We start from the raw sequence: 20,148 nt of genomic DNA, 5'->3' as shown, positions 1-20,148 counted from the left end.
GAAAATTAATTCAAGATGGATTAGAGACTTAAATGTTAGACCTAATACCATAAAAACCCTAGAAGAAAACCTAGGTAATACCATTTAGGACATAGGCATGGGCAAGGACTTCACGTCTAAAACACCAAAAGCAATGGCAACAAAAGCCAAAATTGACAAATGGGATCTCATTAAACTAAAGAGCTTCTGCAGAGCAAAAGAAACTACCATCAGAGTGAACAGGCAACCTACAGAATGGGAGAAAATTTTTGCAATCTACTCATCTGACAAAGGGCTAATATCCAGAACCTACAAAGAACTCAAATTTACAGGAAAAAAACAAACTACCCCATCAAAAAGTGGGCAAAGGATATGAACAGACAGTTCTCAAAAGAAGACATTCATACAGCCAACAGACACATGAAAAAATGCTCATCATCACTGGCCATCAGAGAAATGCAAATCAAAACCACAGTGAGATACCATCTCACACCAGTTAGAATGGCAATCATTAAAAAGTCAGGAAACAACAGGTGCTGGAGAGGATGTGGAGAAACAGGAACACTTTTACACTGTTGGTGGGATTGTAAACTAGTTCAACCATTATGGAAAACAGTATGGCGATTCCTCAAGGATCTAGAACTAGAAGTACCATATGACCTAGCCATCCCATTACTGGGTATATACCCAAAGGATTATAAATCATGCTGCTATAAAGACACATGCACACGTATGTTTATTGCGGCACTATTCACAATAGCAAAGACTTGGAATCAACCCAAATGTCCATCAGTGACAGACTGGATTAAGAAAATGTGGCACATATACACCATAGAATACTGTGCAGCCATAAAAAAGGATGAGTTTGTGTCCTTTGTAGGGACATGGATGCAGCTGGAAACCATCATTCTCAGCAAACTGTTGCAAGAGCAGAAAACCAAACACCGCATGTTCTCACTCATAGGTGGGAACTGAACAATGAGATCACTTGGACTCAGGAAGGGGAACACCATACACCGGGGCCTATCACGGGGAGGGGGGAGGGGGGAGGGATTGCATTGGGAGTTATACCCGATGTAAATGACGAGTTGATGGGTGCTGACGAGTTGATGGGTGCAGCACGCCAACATGGCACAAGTATACATATGTAACAAACCTGCACGTTATCCACATGTACCCTAGAACTTAAAGTATGATAATAAAAATAAATAAAAAATAAAAGGCAAATTGTTATCCAACAAAACCATGTCTGCTTTATTTATTTATTTATTTATTTATTTCTAAGACAGAGTCTTACTCTGTCACCCAGGATGGAGTGCCGTGATGCAATCACAGCTCACTTCAGCCTCGACCTCCTGGGCTCAAGCAATCTTCCTGCCTCAGCCTCCCGAGTAGCTAGGACTACAGGCACGTGCCACCATGTCCAACTAACTTATTTTTTTGTAGAGATGGGGTCCCACTATATTGCTCAGGCTGGTCTCAAACTCCTGGGCTCAAGGGATCCTCCTGCCTCAGTATCCCAAAGTGTTGGGATTACAGACATGAGCCACTGTGCCCAGCCTCTTACCATTTCCCACTTTCACTTCTAGGAATTTAATTGAAGGGATTGTATTTGCCCACATATGTTCGTGGGTGCTCAGCACAGCATTCCTTTAAAACTGGGGGAAACAGACTGGGCCTGTAATCCCAACACTTTAGGAGGCCCAGGAGGGAGGATTGCTTGAGCCCAGAAGTTCAAGTCCAGCCTGGGCAACACACTGGGCATGGTGGCATGTGCCTGTCATCTCAGCTACTTGGGAGGCTAAGATGGGAGGATCGCTTGAGCCCAGGAAACAAAAGTTGCGGTGAGCTGAGATCACACCATTGCACTCCGGCCTGGGTGATAGAGTGAGACCTTGTCTCAAAAAAAAAAAAAAAAAAAAGAAAGAAAAGTACCTATATTAAAAACACACACACCACCCTCTCCCCCCCAAAAAATGCTGTTCAGTGGAAGAAAGCAAGTCACCAAATATATTGTATTATTTCTCAAAAATCCTTCCCTCCGGCCAAGTGTGGTGGCTCACACCTGTTATCCTGACACTTTGGGAGGTAGAGGCAGGAGGACTGGTTGAGCTCAGCAGTTCAAGACCAGCCTGGACAATACAGCAAGACCCTCATCTCTACAGATATAAAAACTTTTCATGTAGCCAGGCATGGTGGTGTGCTCCTATACTTCCAGCTACTCAGGAGGCTGATGCAAGTGGATCACTTAGAGCCCAGGATCCAAGTCAGCAATGAGCTATGATCCCACCACTGTGCTCCAGGCTAAGTAACAGAGAGAGAATCTCTCCCTTCAAACAAACGAACGAACGAACAACCTAGCTTCTTTGAAGTATTTAGCCTTAAACTGTAACACTCATGACCCCTCTCTGTCACTCTCCTTCATTCACAGAAAAACTTGGCACTTAAATTTTAACTTCTCTCCAACTACTCCAGTGATCATTCCTGAAGGTCTCAATATTGGTATACTCTCTCAGTTCCTTCACCTCCTCTTTAAATACATCTTTTTCTCCATCTTATTTCAGCTATCTACTCCATAGTCATACCCTAAATTGTGATATCCATAACTAAACTATCTCCCAAGGCTCACATTTAAGCCTTTTATATTGGGACCACCACTTCCTAGCTTTCCAGCTTTATTTATATATGCTAGCAATCCTACTTTTACAATTTTCACCATCAAAGTTTCCAATCCATTGACCCTACAACTCTTTCACTGTCCATCACATCCTTTATGTACTCAATTTTCCCCTTAACCTAGATCCATCATCCAAAACTGTAACAACTTCCTTGTATACACCTCCCCGTCCATCTACCGCATCTCTCCATCTTACTTCTGACAAAATCACAACCCCAGTTAAACCCAACATACTGCTTACTCTCAAAGTGTCCTAACCAGTCTTATTTCCATTGTTGTCCCAGGAGACAGAGGCAGCTAGTTGCCAACCCAATATCCATTTTCTCCTTCCTTACTAAGAGAACTCTGATTTTACTTAGGAAGTTAATGTTCCCAGCTAAAACATATGCTTCCCAGCCTCCCTAGTACCTAGGGCAGTTTGTGATATCCCCAGTGCTTCAGTACATACTAGTGGCACGATATTTCATTAACCAATGAATATATATCATGATCTCATTTATACAGAAGACTAAAGTATATGTATGTGTCTGCATGCACAGGTAAGCATATAAGGGGTCTAAGATAAACACTAAACTTGATTCTAGGTACTTCTGGGAAGGACAGTGGGAAGAAAGGTAAAACGGGACTTTCACATTTTGCTCTGATTATTTTTGCGTTATTTTTCTTATGTTAAAAAACGACAATTAACTACAACACATGCAGAAAGAAAAAAAATCTAAATATATTTAGAAATATATGCCTATTCACAGAATGATAATATTTAGAAACTCATAGTGACCTCAGTAAGCATACTAACTCAAAAGCCTCTGGCTAGAAAGGATGTTAAGAACACAGCTCCCTGTCCTCAGTAGGCCCCTCGGTCTTGGTTCAGTACTGTTCTACAGTAGTCCCTTACCCCAGCCTGGTTTGTTCCCAAATCTCCCACAGGTAATAGAATCTAGGATTTTTAAATAAAGTAATACCTTTTAAAAGAACTAGAATTAGGGGAATAAAAATTCTTGTTAACTTTTTACAGCCTTTATAAAGGTTTTTACTGTCACTTAAAGTAATAGCATATACTAAGTGAAAAGTATATTAGTAGCATATCACACATCAAATTAGTAATAATGAGTTGTATAGAATTAATTTCCACTTATCTTCCTTTGCTCAGCAGAAACTTTTGAAGATCTACTGAGATCTGTTTTAGAAATCATTATGTCACTTCAATAAAATCCTTCACTCCCATTTACTGTTAATCCCTGTTCTCACACCCTATCCCAATGGACCACTAACCTATCTGTTGCTACTATTTGTCTATTCTGGTCATTTTCTATAAATGGAATAACAATATATAATCTCTTATATCTGCCCTCTTTCACTTACCATCTTTTTGAGGTTCATCCATGTGGTAGCATGTATCAGTGGTTCACTCCTTTTTATTGCTGAATAGTATGCCATTGTATGGATATGCCATACTAGTGCCTTTTGATGTTATGGCTTAGACTTCCATTTTCCAAGTTGTACAATGGATGCAGGATAACTTGGGTACTCGGGGTGGGTGAGAGGGACCAGTAACTAACCTTTATTTAAGCCAAATGATATAGATGAGTATTTCTCAAATCCAATCCAGTTTATACAGGATGAGATTATCCTAGCTCCACTCAAAAACATTATGGCATCAGCCCCTTTTAAAACCACTGTCCCATACCTCTCCTCTAACAGGAACATAAATCACAGTTCCTCAAGGTTTCCTTCTCTCTCCCAAGGTTTATAAAAACCCCTACTCTTGCCAGGCATGGTGGCTCATACCTGTAATCCCAGCACTTTGGGAGGTGGAGGCAGGAGAATCGCTTGAACCTAGGAGGCAGAGGTTGTGGTGAGCCAAGATCGCGCCACTGTACTCCAGCCTGGGTAACAGAGCAAGACTCTGTCTCAAAAAAGAAAAAAAAAACAACCCTACTCTTACTATGTCTTTTGCTTTACCTCCTTTTTCTACCTCCTACTCCTTGTTTTCTTTAAGATTACCTTCAAACTGACAGCTTCAAAATTTCCACATTTTCAAAATGTTTAAAAAGATATATTAGAAGTAAATATTGTATGTGCACATTCTGAAATTTTATTTAAGAACCTGTTCTTTTTATGTGGTCCCTGAAAATAATTTCTTTTTCAACAGAAAAAAAACTTTGTAAGTAGTTTTAAAAGAGACAAAAACCTCACAATGCCAATATAAATGAAGCATGACGATCCAAGTCAACATTTGACACCCTCATTTACAGGCAAAGATCAAAGAACATACAGTAACTAGCCACAGTTTCCTATTATCTTTTCTCTTTAAATGACCTTGTTAAACACTGATTTTTCATTCAGTGAAAAACACCACAATAGTGATGGCAGCAGCGGCCTGCCTGGAGTGGGCACTGTGAAGATGCCAGCTGCAGTGGGAAAGACACAGCTGGGACTGTACGCTCCACGGAGCCGGAAGGAGTCAGTGGGAGCCAGGAACAGGTAGGAGCCATGCCCACTTTCAAGTTGAAGGGGCGGGATCTCTGCCATGCCAGGTGTAGCTGCAGCCACCCAGCCATGGCTGCAGGCATCCCTGTACTCTTGGAAGCTCCCAACCCCATCCCCTACCCCTACAGGCTCAGAAGTGCCTGCTCCCACTGCCTGGCCTCTCCCCACTCCCAGCACCCATGCCAATTTCAAAGGAAAGCTGTGACTGAGCCCAGGCACTGTCACTACCTGGCTGGGTGGGAGCAGACTCGGGATGGTGCTGACATGCCAGTGCCCTGCCATCTCGGCCCCCTCTGGACTTTGGGCACCCCAGAGGACAGGAGGAAGGCTGTGGGAGTGCTGAGAGCAGGTTGGCACAGGCCTGCAAATGCCCTGTGGCACAGCCTGGGCACTGTGGGTACTGTACAGGGCAGGGTGATGGTGGCAGGACGTAGATAGGCTCTTGGGCAGAAAGGGGTGGATCCACCTTCAAGTTGGGGATGACCTGAAGCCGGGGGTTGGGCTGCCAGTTCTGCAGACTGGAGTGAGAACTTACAGTGCTTTTTCCAGGCCTGCCAATGGACCAATCAGTATGCACTTCCTCCCCCCTGAAGCCCATAAAAGCCCTGGATTCAGCCAGACATGGGGATGACCTGCCTGTGTAGGGGAGCTGCCCACTGTGGATCTCCTCTCAGCTGAGTGCTGAGTAGATGTCCGGATGACCTGCCTGTGGAAAGGAGCTACCCACCTCAGTCTCTTGAGAGCTGTACTGTCACTCAATAAAGCTTCTCTTCACCGTACTCACCCTCCAGTTGTCCACGTACCTCATTCTTTCTGGACGTGGGACGAGAACTTGGGACCGGGACAGAAAGAGCTGTAACACAAATGGCTGAAACACGTCCCTCACTCACCATGTTGCGGGCAACGAGAAAAGAGAGAAGAGCTGCAGCCCTTCAGGGAGCCCAGACCGAGGTGCTCCCGAGCCAGGGCTATGACACCCTCTTTGGGGCTCTGTGGTTCCTGGCATCTCCAAGCTTCCGGGCACCACCACGTTCCTCAGTGCCAGCAGTGGAAGCTGCTTGCAGTAGGCCTGGTCCAGCCACAGCCTCACAGGAGACAGTGCCCATGCCAGCACCTGGAGCTCCCTACCCAGTCGCAGCCAGTATGCCTGGCTGTGCACAGCAGCTGGACCCCATGCTCGCTTGCTCACGCACCCCTCCCCTCTGCACCTGGCTCGCCTTTGGCAGGCATGGGATCCAGGCTGGTAGTGCGAGCTGAGCACAGCCTGGCAGAACGAGCAGGCAGAATGAGCCCAGTAGGCCCAAGTAAAACTTGGGCAAAGGCACCACCAGCCACAGAGGTTTCCAGCTGGCAAAGCAACACCCCAAGGATCCTGTGACAATAGCATTATTGTCTCACCTCTATCTTATGATGATGCTTGATCCAGATTAAGTGGATCACTTACATTTACAAAATATTAGATGCTCACATGTAGAATGATTAATCAATTATAAAGCTGAGTGAGGAATGATGGTGCAGGGAGAGGGCTGGGAAAGAATGACACACATCTAGCAACATACTTCTTATTACCAACCTTTTTCACTTCTTAATTCTCTAGGTGATTCCCAGACAATTAGTTTGAAAACATCATAAATAAGATGATATGGACACAGATAAAAGCTTTCCTAATGGCAAATGTTTTCTAACTAGGAAATTATTTCACTATCCCCTTACTGACCTACATGACAGTTCTTTTGGAGTATTTAATAGAGTGAGCAATAACGGATAACACCAGCTACACGTAATTAGAAGAACCTTGCGAGATAAAGAAAAATAATACAAGCAATTATTAGCAAGGGCACCTATTAAAAGTACCAAGAATACCTCTCTCTGGTGGCCAGTTACTGCAGCTGGCATGTGACAGACTCTGTGAACTATATCTTCATCTTTGAAAAGACAAATAGAAAGGCAATCTTGGGTTAAGGTTTACTCTACTTCCATTATAGCTCCAAATCTAACTAGGCTGGTACAAGGTAGTGTGCAGAAAGGCTCTGCATTATAAATTTTTTAAAACCTGATAAATCCAGATTCCCACTAAGCATTCTTCAATGTCATTATTTCAATCTACTTTAAGAAAATTAATGACATGATAATACTATACCTTTCTCAAGCTTTCATATTCCTCATGAAGTTCCCCAGGCTTGCTTAATTTGATTGGTGCTCTGAATATAAAGTCTGAAAGAAAGGGAAAAGAAAATACTTTTTAACAGGACTTTCTAGGAAGGAACCAGAATCTTGTCCTACTGCTGCCCCTATACTATAAATCACATTAGAAACTGTGGTCATCTCAATTTGAATATGCATTCTTTCACTTAACAAATATTTATCAAAGGTGACAAATCAGGCACCGTTCTAAGCACTGAGGAGCAGCACTGCACAATAAAGTCCTTGTTCTCATGCAGCTCATAATCTTGTGGAAGGAAACAGACAGCAAACAAACAAGCGTGTGTGTGTGTGTGTGTGTGTGTGTGTGTGCGCGCGCACGCGCTGCTGTACTAAGTGCTATGGGGAAAAACAAGTATAGGATATATATGGTTGTCTAGAAGGGTCTAACTAATAAAGTAACATGTTAAAAGATCTCAAGGAAAAACAACATTTAAAGCTCTTGAGTTCAATGTTACTGAGTGGCATTTAAAATAAGCTGGAGTTTTATTCATAATACTGTATTTTTCCATTTCTTTCTCAACACTGCCAAAGTATTTTCCTGTAAAAACTTGCATCTAATCTTGTGTATATTTTCAGTATATAACTTGATTTGTTTTTATCCTCAAAGCCTTCAGTGATTTTGACTGGCCTATAGAATAAAGTCAAAACTTTTCAACATCATTCAAGATTCTTCAGAGACTGACCACAACTTTATCTTTCTAAAGTACTGTGCAGCTCAACCCTTGACTGTCTTGTCACAACATATACATGCCATACGGTCTTTTAAAACTGTTTATGCTGTTTTCTCAACTGAAATTCTGTCTTTTCCCCTTCTTTCTATGTATTTTTAAATCCAAGATGTCAGACCCATAAGAGGCACAATACATGTGGGTTATATAAATAAATGATAAAAATCAAAGCTAAGAACAGAATAAATAAGTCTTAAATACTATCAAAAAGGTGGAGGAAAGTATACACTTCTGTCTCCTTAAATGTACATGACACTTCTTTATACCCTCAATGTATATTTGGTGGTCTAAATATATATTAATTTTAAAGACTTAATAACTCTGCATCCTACTGAGGTTGATAAATATTCATTATAGAAAAGCAGTCTCCCCAGAAAGTTGCCTTTTGTCCTTTTTCAGTTGTCTCAACTATCTTATTTTTTTCCCTGCATTTCCCTCACACAGGAATCAACTATTTTAGAAAGACTCTTAATTAGTATACTGAGTAATGCAGAAGATATTTAGATAGAAACATTGGACCTAAAGCAAATACAGAAAACAGTAACATAAACCTTTTCCAACCACTACAGAATTATTAGACCCTAGGTTCGGGAGGCAAACATTCCATCACCTTCACCCACTTGAAAAAGAAGTCCTGGGCAACATAGTAAGACCCTGTCTCTACAAAAAATAAAAAATGAGCCAGGTGTGGTAGCATGTGCCTGTAGTCCCAGCTACTTGGGAGGCCGAGGTGGGAGGATCACTTGAGGCCAGGAGGTTGAGGCTGCAGTGAGCTGAGATCATGCCACCGCACTCCAGCCTGGGCAACAGAACAAGACCCTGTCTCAAAAATAAAAAAGTCCTGATGATTATTTTAGTCCCTTAAGCACATTCAGAATTATAGGCAAATAGTGTTAAAATTAGATGCTTAAAAAAATAAAAATAAAGGGATGGAAAGCCTTAAGGCAAGTGAGTAGTTTACATCCATTTACTGAAAACCTACTACATGTATATTAATGTAAATACACATTTTTTTCTCAGTGAATTTTCACAGAAACTTGATAAGGTAGGTATTATGCCCATTTTACAATAAGAAAACTGAGGGATTAAATGACTTACCCCAAGGTTACAGAGCTAGTGCATGGCGAAGCAGGGAGAAAAGCTTTAACAGGAATCAAGAAGGAAATACAAAAAGATTCAAAAGGTAACCCATCTAGAGCTGAGCTGACTCTCTCCCCTTTTACAAACCCCATTGTAGTGGCCCTCCTTGAATAAAATCTTCCTTACTATCTCTTTTAAAACAAGAGCAACCCATCAAGAAGATGTAACAATGATAAAACCTGTATGAACCTACAACACAGTAAAAATTAATGACTATATAGAGAAATTAATCAAAAATTAATGTAAGAAATATTTTAACACACTGCAATTAAAAACAGATAGATCAGGCCAAGCACATACCTGTAATCCAAGCACTTTGGGAGGCCGAGGTAGGCAGATCACTTGAGGCCAGGAGTTCAAAACCAGCCTGGTCAACATGGTGAAACCCCAGCTCTACTAAAAATACAAAAAAATTAGCTGGGTGTGGTGGTGGGCACCTGTAATCCCAGCTACTCAGGAGGCTTGAGGCAGGACAATCACTTGAACCCAGGAGGCGGAAGTTGCAGTGAGTCGAGATCATGCCACTGTACTCCAGCCCGGGTGACACAGTGAGACTCCATTTCAGAAAACAAAACAAAACAAAACAAAACGAAATGGATCAGGCAGACCAAAAGGTTTACATAGAAAAATTGAACAATAAAATTAATGTGGTCGTGTGTGTGTATATATATGTGTGTGTGCGTGTGTATGTTTATGTATATATTAAACCCCCAATGAATAGAATATATACCTCTTAAGGCAAACAATTTAAAATACTGATGATACATTAGGTCATAAAGATGCTTCAAAAAATTTCAAAGAATTTGTATTACTCTTTGATCCTGGATGCCATTTTCCCAGCCTAGTTTTCTAGCTACCAAGGTGGTAATTCTGGGCTACCTAATACTCTTTTTCAATAAGTTCCTTTTCTGATTCAATTTGCCAGAGTAGATTTCTGTCGATTGCAACAACCCTAGCTGATTCAGTTTTTTACATGGTACCTTGAAATAACCAACAAACCAGTCTCTAGTAAAACTGATTAAGAAAAAAAGAGAGAAGATAAAATTGTATTAAGAATAAAAAGTTCTAAATACAGACAACAAGGTGAGTTTAAATCTCCAGACTATTAAAAGAATGCTGTAATGAATATCTTGCATGTATATCATTTTACATGAGTGCAGGTGTATCCATAGGATAAACTGCTAGAATCAGAATCCCTGGGTCAAAGGATATGTGCTTTTTGAGAAGTAACACCAAATTGCCCCTCTGTCATGAAGCCTGTATCAATTTACAGTCCCACCAGCAATGCATGGGAGTGCCATTTCCTCACACCTCCTTTTCACTTTTTTTAGAGATGAGGCCTCGCAGTGTTGCCCAGGAGGGAGTGCAGTGGCTATTCACAGGTACAATCATAGTGACCTATGGCCTCAAACTCCCGGCTTCAAGAGATCCTCCTGCCTTGAGCCTCCCAAGAAGCCAATCTACTCATATCTTTTCCAACACCATGAGTGCTGAAACCTTTTAGCTTTGCTAATCTAACAGATGAAATTTTGCATTTTATATGCTTATATTTTATGAGTGAAATTGAGTATTTCTATATGGTTAAGAGTAATCTGCATTTCTTTTGATATGAAATGCATATGCATTTCCTTACTCCTACTTATACTAACATTTTCTTCTTGATTTGTTAAGAAAAATTAGCTTTATATTACATGACTAGCAATACTTTTCCCGGTTTATCTCTTGTGTTGACTTTGTTTATAGTGGTTATTTTTATGTAGTTATATTAATCAAACTTTTCTTTTATGGCTTTTGCATTTTTCATTATATTTGGACAGACTTTCCTTTAGGCCAAGATACAAAAACAAATTCCATCACATTTTCTTCTGGTAGAATGCATAAGATTCTTCTCAGATCTACTTTTTAAAAATTATAAATCTTTATTTTTATTTGAGAAGCAACATAAGGAGCATAATCTTATTCAGGCTTATAAATAAGCATACTATCCAACACAAGAAACCAAAAATATTTTAGCAATAGTCTGTTAGAAATGGTAATTTTCACTTACTGTTGGAGAATTTGCTTTCTCTAAAATACTTCACTGATATTTAGCACAAAATGTCTCAAGAGCTTAACATCTTCATTTTTTACACAGTAAGCCTGATCTCCAACTTAGAAGGTTCAGAGCCTTGGATAAGTCAGTCTCAACTTCCTCTTCTGTAAAATCAGAATACCTATCATCACAGGCTATTATAAGGATCAGATGAGTGCAATAAGAGTAAAAACACTTTGCAAACTATTTCAGCCAGTAGAGTGGCATGCAGCAGAATTTACTAAGTATAAAATTCTCTCTGGTATTGTTGGGACAGCATTCTTTAAATTGTGGTTTGGTTCAACTTACTTGCAAGTACAATCTATATGAAACAAAGACAATCTCCAGGTGTGGTGGCTCATGCCTATAATTCCAGCAATTTGGGAAGCTAAGGAGGGAGGATCTCTCGAGGTCAGATGTTTGAAACCAGCCTGAGCAACACACAGAGACCTCATCTCTGCAAAAAACAAACAAAAATTAAACAACAACAACAAAAACCCAACAATTAGCAAGGCATGATGGTGCACACCTATAGTTCCAGCTACTCAGGAGGCTGTGGCAGAAGGACTGCTTGAGCCCAGGAGTTTGAGGCTGTAGTGAGCCATGACTGTGCCCCTGCACTCCAGACTGGGCAACAGAACAAGACTTCAACTCTTAAAAAAACAGAAGAAACAGGCCGGGCGCGGTGGCTCACGCCTGTAATCCCAGCACTTTGAGAGGCCGAGGCGGGCAGATCACAAGGTCAGGAGATCAAGACCATCCTGGCTAACACGGTGAAACCCCGTCCCTACTAAAAATACAAAAATTAGCCAGGCGTGGTGGCGGGTGCCTGTAGTCCCAGCTACTAGGGAGGCTGAGGCAGGAGAATGGCGTGAACCCGGGAGGCGGAGCTTGCAGTGAGCCGAGATTGCACCACTGCATTCCAGCCTGGGCCACAGAACGAGACTCCATCTCAAAAAAAAAAAAAAAGAAAAGAAACAAAGATAATGTTCCAACTACTTTGCTAGATATATTACATGAAGTTAAATTCACTTTGGGATATTTATTTAAAAATCTCAAAGTTCATATAAGATCAAGGAGGAACTCAGCATAATGACTGAAATCTTAGTATTCCTCTGGCTTATTTGACTGCAAAAGGTACGGGCAGGGGTAGAGGTAGGGTACCAGTTTATATTCACCAAAATTAGTACTGATATTAATCAGTTTAGTTGGATTAAGATGAACAATGTTTAATGCTTTAAGGATCATTTTTTGCCCCAACAGGACTGTGCTACGGTAAATGACACCATGCCCAAAAGCTCAAAAATTACATAGAAAGTAAAGTACTTCTTGAATACTAAAACAGTTAAGCATAAAAGGTTGTGAATTGGTCCAAAGTGATATTAACTTAAACATTTAATCCTATGTTCTATTTTAGCAGTACCCTCTAAAAATGCTAAGATGGAAAAAAAAAATCCTCGCCTTTATGGGTTTGCAAAAAGAACATAACATTAGGTTCAGATACCTGCTCTGTCAATTAAGTGACAGTATTTAGAAATGTCAAAACTTAAATGGTGCCTTGGGAAATTTTATATTTTATACACACACACACACACACACACACACACACACGTTGAAGCCTCTCTTTGCCTTAGTCTTCCTGTCTGTCAAATGGGGATCAAAATGCAGGCCAAGCTATCTCACAGGAATGCAGAAGACCACAATTAAAAGTAACAGTAGTAGTAACCAATGAAAAATCCCCATAATAAATAAGTAAAAACAGCCAACGTTTAATGAAAAGCACACTCTATGCTAAATGTTGCATGCATGCATATGCACAAGTGCACACATGTACACATACACACAGAGCAGAAAAGCGTTGACACGGCAGGCCTGTCTATCCTTTTCTTTCTTTCTAACATGTCAGTGGGAGAAGATATCTATCCTTAAAAAGGTCTGCTTCCAAGGCTTGCCCTTGGCTGGTGCCTAGAAACTTGGATGTCAGGAGGGTTCCCACCCTCCTTAACTGATGAGTTGTTCACTGTACCTAAACTACAGAAACAATATAATTATGCCAAACATCTGCTTTTCTGTGGGGAAATTCTGGCATGTGCTAGGTAGAGGGTGCCTATGTGATCAGCTAATACAAACCCTAGTCACTAAGTCTCTAACGAGTTTCCCTGGTTGGGAACATTTCACACGTTGTCACAACTCCTCGCTAGGGTATTAAGCACACCTTGTGTGCCTCCACTGAGAGGGGACTTCAGAAGCTTGTAATTGGTTTTCCCCAGACTTTGTCCCACACGCCTTCTCCCTCTACTGATTTTGCTCGGTGTCTTTTCACTGTAATAAATCATAGCAGAGAATACAACTACATATTGAGTCCTTTAAGTCCCCTGAGCAAATCAATGAACCTGTGGGTGGTCTTGGAGACCTCCCAACACACACATACAACACATGTCATGAACTGAAAATCTCTTTAGATCACAGTTTCAATCTCAGAGATGAAGGCAACACATCAGATAACTTCTAAAGTTAGTGATTCAGTAACAATACTTTGAATTCACTTTTATTTCCTACTCAGTATGGTTCTCTAAATTTTAAAAATCTCCATTAAAGTATAATATTATAGGTAAAATGCTATTAGAATTTCAAACTTACATTAAGAGCATGTATAACATCAAAATAACTTCTTTGAAGCCTTGTGAAATGTGGTGTTTCAATCCACCTGGACAATTATGAGAAAGGAACCGGGAAAAGGCCAGAAAAATGAAGATCTGCCCCTTTTAAATCAAAGTCTCATAACATATCTTAAAGGTGAATGGAGAACATGTATGCATTCAACAGTATCAATTATGCCAAGACAGTTATTATGAAGCTTTCAGTTTCCTGGATTTTTAATAAAGAAAGAACAATGACATACAATAAAACAATTGTTACTGCCGATGTGAGACTTTACTTTTCTTAATTTTCTCTTTACTTCCCTTTCCTTCCTGGTGTCACATGTCAGCTTCCTCCACCCCAAAAGAGGAAATTGTGGGTGAAATGACAGCAATACTACCCCACGACAAAAGCAGAGCAACAAGATGTCAAGTCAGAACCAGAAAACGCAACATCATCTTCCTCAGTCCAAAGGAGTTAGTCACAAATCTAGCAATCCTTCTACCAGCTTTTACAGGGATTTTTAAGTGTTTGGCAGCACAGAAACAACAATTCACCCTTCCTTCACCTCACAGAACAGAAATACTGGAAACTACTTCAGGTGTCACTGACATACTGAATATCTTAGCATTCATAAATGAATCTAACGGTTGAAGTACTTTCTTAATGCCTATCCTTTGACTATTACTATGCTTAACAGGAAGAGAAACTCTCTAAGGATACGATGCCTTAAGAATGACATGCGCCTGCGGCCAGTGACCTAAAATGAATCTTATGTGAATTATAGGAACAGCTATAGTTCCCTGAAGATCCTTCCTGAAAAAGGATTTTCACTTGGTCAGAGTGACTGCTTATTAATAAAGGTAAACAAACAAAACAAACTACAAGACAGGCATGTTGCTAATTGCATCAAACCATCAGGAATGAAGTGTCATTGTCAAAGCATTCACACTCAATGCAAAATTAAAAAAACAACCTCACTCAACTGTGATGGGAAGATGCTGTCCCCAAAACTCTCAAATCCAAAGGAAAGCATCCCTTGGTACCTGAGTATGCGTGAGTTTTTACCCCTGTACATTCATTTTCTATGAGTGCAGCAGAATGAAAAAGAATTTTGGACTTACTGAGTCCCAAGTCCAAGATACTCATTTGAATAGTCCCACGTACTAGCTACTTGTCTTTGAACAAATTGAAAAAAAAACAAACTCTTTGCACATGAATTTTCTCATGTGTAACTTGGTAATAATACAACCATATATCAGAACTATAGACAAGATTAAATTAATGTTGAATTCAAAAGCTTGTAAACTGTTGTTTGCCAAATTATTTAGCACTATACAAATACATAATTACATATAATATAGTTATACTAATATCTGTTATAAAATGGTTAACTGAGGACTAATGTGTTTTCTTTAAACATACAGATAATTTCTGTAATCACAAGAGTTGATGCTATACCACTTATATTTCAACATGACATAAGGGGCCATCCATATCAGTGGTCCCCAGCTTTTTTGGCACAAGGGACCAGTTTTCTGGAAGACAGTTTTTCCACTGACTGGTGTAGGGGTTGTGGGGGGAGCAGATGGTTTCGAGATGAAACTGTTCCACCTCAGATCATCAGGTATTAGCTTGTCATAGGACAGCACAGCCTACCTAGATCCCTTGCATGCACAGTTCACAAGAGGGTTCATGCTCCTATGAGAATCTAATGCTGCCACTCATTTGCTATGTGGCCATGTTCCCAATAGGCCATGGACCGGTACCAGTCCGCAGCCCAGGGGTTGGGGACCCCGATCTATATGACGTGGATCTGCCTACCTCTTCATCTTCATACCACTTCATTCCCTGCCTATTTTACATTCCATCAACAACTATGGTTCTTGCCCTAAACCATGCTATTTCTGCCTCTATGCCTCTGCCTGAAATGCCCTCACTTTCCACACTTAACTCTCCACAGTCGCTTCACAGGAAGCTAAAAACAACTCATCCTTAAAACTCAGTTTAAATTTGTACAAAGCATAAGATAATAAAACAAAGCCAAAAGATGAACTTAGAAAAAGTATTTGCCACACATATAATAAAAGGTTAATTTCCATCTCTATCACCACCAGCAGCATCATTACAGTGGCTGGCAGTTATGTAGCATGCCAGGTCCATTTCTAAGCCCTGAATATTAACTAACTCAACTTCATAATGACTCTATGGGAAGGTGCTATGGTTATCCGCATTTTACAGATGAGGACACTGAGGTACAAAGAGTTTAACTTGCTAAGGCTACCACTGCTATAAGTGAAAGAGCTATGATTTAACACAAGCAATCTAGATCCAGCATCTATCTGTGCACTTACCCACTATGCCTTATATATATGTATAAGCCTAACAACCCCATACAACAATGGATAAAGGACATGCACCAGCAGTTCATAGTATAGAAAAATAAAAACTAAAAACACTTTTGTATCAAGTTGGCAGAGAACAAAAAGTTTCATAAGACAAGAGTTATCAAGGCTATGCTTTATCTTAAAGATATATATGTGTACAAATATATACATACAAGAATGTTCACTGCTGATTACTCACCATACTAAAGACTAGGAACAACCTAAATGTCCTTCAAATAAAGACTGATTAAATAATTAGATGATGGGGAGACACATGGATCTATTTCTATACTGTCTGGTTTTATTCCTGTTCTGGTCTCTGGGTTTACCTGTAATTTTTGTTAGAATGTCATTCATTGTGTATGAAAAACTGTAAAAGCCCTTGGTGATGTTATATTCCCACAGAGAATTCACCATGTTCTCTGATAGGAAGTTAGAATGAGGGGGCAGATCACTTCACAATCCAAACATGACATGAGCTGACTCAAAGCCGGCTGCAGTATAAAGTTTGTACAGCTCATTCTCCCCTAGTTTGTAGCCCTCCAAAGATCCAACTGAGATCAGTGTTTTCCAAGCCTATCTTCCTTGAAAGATCATGAACTTTTTCTCTTCAACACTGGAGAACTGTTAGAGTCTGCCTTGCTTTTCAGTAGCTTTCTGCGAGGCTTCTTAGCCTTTTACCCTGCACAGTTAACAATCAGCAAACACCTTGGGAGCTAGGTAGTGGGGAAGTAGGTGGAGGGGGCAGGAGGCTATACATCTCTTCTCTTTGGGATCTTGGACTCTCAGGTTCTGGTTGCCTTGGCAGCTCTGAACTACAATTTTTGTATCCTCAGTCTCATGAAGAAAGCACTGCTGACGTTTTTGCCTCTTAATAGCTGCACTCTCATTTTGCCAAGAATCCACAAATGTCTGAAATCCTGGCTGCCTTGGCAACTTACAATGCCTTCATATAGATTTTTTTAAATCAAGCTTTTCTAGTTATTCTCAACAGGAGTTTTTGTCTGCTACAATCTACTTCATCATAGACAGAAGCAAAATCTACATACTTCATAAGCAGTGGAGAATGTAAGATTTTCATGATGAAACTACAAGCCAAAAATTAACACCATTTTTTAAAGTATGAAATGATGCACATAAGGCAAGTGTGCATACATATGTAAATCTGAGGAAAGGAAAAAGGATCGAGGCTGAATTCTTAAAGGCAAGCCTTCCTGGAGGAGGTGAATTATGTTGGGCATTAAGAACAAGTACTAGCAAGGAAAAAGCCATATCTGGCACAGGAAACTTCACAAGCAAAGGCAGAAATGACTATGTTGTGTCAAATGGACTGGGATAGGGTGGGTGGGCAGTAATGCTGGATAGATGAGATTTGAAGATGTAGTCACCATAGATTAAGAGGGTAAAGACGGAATGAACAGCGAGGAAGAAAACAAAAGTAGAGAGCATTCTTTGAGAGTCAAGAAAGGGACATAATAAAAAGCAGAACGTGGGTGGATCCAAGTCCTAAATAAATGTACAACCTTACAAGGAAAGCAAAAACATACTTGGGTGAAACAACTATAGAATGTCAAAAGAGTTATAAAACTAAATACCTAAGTACTGCAAGAGGTGGAGGTGCACAACAGCAAAAGGAAGGTAATGAAACAAAGCACATCTTTTACAATGAAACATATGTTAAGTGCAGAAATACACAAGAAACGAGGCAATTATCCATATTAATCTCATATTTACCTGCTTAGCAGGGCACAGTGGCACATGCCTGTAGTCCCAGCTACTCAGAATGTTAGAGTGGGAGGACTGCGAGTTTGAGGCCAACCCCAGGGAAAGTAGGGAAACCCCATCTCCAAAAAAAAAATCAGCCAGTCAAATTTACCTGCTTATACTATCCACTAAACCTTGAATAACTACTGTCAAATGAAATAAGTAAAAGGAGAAACTTCAATGTTTAAAATAAATGCACCATTTAAAAGTAGGAAGGTAGAAATACAGGAGTGAACAACAAATATACTCTAAAACCAAACTATCGTAAATAACTTTTTTTGAGAAGAAAATAGTATCAGCTACAACTGAACCCCCTCAAAAAATAAAACAAAAATAAAACCAAACTAAAGTGTTTCCCATTTTATCTATTTTTTGGTTTACTCCTTCTGATTCTCCAAGAATATAGATAGCCAAGTACCAACTGTCTTAAAACTAATGCAATTTTCACCTACCCCCTTGCCTAAGACAAGTAACAATTTACAATAGGCAATATAAAGAGTGTTTACCTGGGAACAAGAGGAAATACACAGAGAGAAAGTTGAACTAAGCTAATAAAATTTAATATCAAATTCTAAGGCTGCTTACTTAGGTTCTATAATTTACACCACCAATTACTACTGTGTTTTTAAACTGTTCTTTGGCAAAGTACTAATCAAACAGAAATGCCACAGCCCACACAAGAACTTATAAAATGCTATGTAACATTTGATCTAGTAATTTAATTTCTAGGAACTGATCTAAGAGTTATCTGAAATACAGCAAAACTTTCACATAAAAATATTTTCATTGCAACATTGTTAACAATTGCAAAATAAAAATCAAGGATAACCTAACTATCCAATACTGAGAAATGGTTAGGCTAATTATGAACAGACCATATACTTGTACTATTATTCAGTCACTAAAGCTGTATACTTTTAATAATATGCAGTATTGCTTTCGTAAGATGGGAAACTGCTAAGGTTAGTGAAAGATGCAAGTCATCTGCATGGTAAATGCACCTGATAGCAATAACTTTAGCATACCCTGAGAATAACCAATATGGTGGACACATCTGAATGTGTGTTCCAAGCTAGGGAATCTGGGAGTAGCCAACTCAGAAATTCATTCCTTCTCTATGAGGAACATCTGAGCCCCTGTCCAGTGGAACCTGGGCCATATAAGACGTCCTGACTTTTGAGTTGAATGAAGGGGGCCAGGTGGAGGTTGTTAGATAAAGGGTGCTACATAAAAATACTATAGAAACTGCAGGCCTTTTGAAAGTGGCTGCAGTTCTCTCACCCAGCCTGCCACCACTGGAGTCTCTCCCTGTATGTAAAGCCCCCAGGAAAACTCCATGTCGCGTTTATTGGCTGAGTCTCTTCTTTGGCCTCTTGAACCTGGTGCCATCCCCACTGGAGCTGACAGGGGTTTGGCACAACATCACCAGATTAAGTATACCTTATAATCTCAAACATGAAAAACCATTAAACACAGAAACAATAACATACTGGAAAAAGAAACAGTGACATAATCGTAGAACTCACAAATGGAAAAAAAATCGTGATAACGTATCAAGTTATCATATGTAAATGTGTAAGAATGATAGAAACAGTCACTAGAGATTAGTAGGTTAAAGAGGGAATGAGCAATGAGGAAGAAGGGAGGTGCTGTAGAAAGAGAAAATATAAAAAGTAAAGGCATGAGGCCGGGCGCGGTGGCTCAAGCCTGTAATCCCAGCACTTTGGGAGGCCGAGACGGGCGGATCACGAGGTCAGGAGATCGAGACCATCCAGGCTAACACGGTGAAACCCCGTCTCTACCAAAAAAATACAAAAAAAAAAAACAAAAAAAAAAAAAAAAACAACTAGGCGGGCGAGGTGGCGGGCGCCTGTAGTCCCAGCTACTCGGGAGGCTGAGGCAGGAGAATGGCGTAAACCCGGAGAATGGCGTAAACCCGGGAGGCGGAGCTTGCAGTGAGCTGAGATCCGGCCACTCCACTCCAGCCTGGACGACAGAGCGAGACTCCGTCACAAAAAAAAAAAAAAAAAAAAAAAAAAAAAGAAAAAAAAAGAAAAAAAACCTTTT

General features: G+C 40.2%; 1 protein-coding gene across 2 annotated transcripts in view; it reads right to left on the bottom strand.

Annotated features, from left to right (window-relative positions):
* The window catches only part of RNF169 (ring finger protein 169), a 90,808-nt gene that overhangs the window by 47,552 nt on the left and 23,108 nt on the right, over nucleotides 1-20,148 (bottom strand). For both annotated transcript variants that reach the window (XM_025357371.1, XM_025357372.1), the window contains exon 2: nucleotides 7,287-7,360. In XM_025357371.1, coding sequence (XP_025213156.1) covers nucleotides 7,287-7,360 — 74 coding nt within the window. The remainder of the gene's footprint in view (nucleotides 1-7,286; nucleotides 7,361-20,148) is intronic.

This window comes from Theropithecus gelada, chromosome 14 (genome assembly GCF_003255815.1).
Source record: "Theropithecus gelada isolate Dixy chromosome 14, Tgel_1.0, whole genome shotgun sequence".
In the NCBI taxonomy this organism is placed as follows: Eukaryota; Metazoa; Chordata; class Mammalia; order Primates; family Cercopithecidae; genus Theropithecus; species Theropithecus gelada.
Note: the sequence above shows the minus strand (reverse complement) of the source record. Positions and strands in the feature narration are given on the sequence as shown.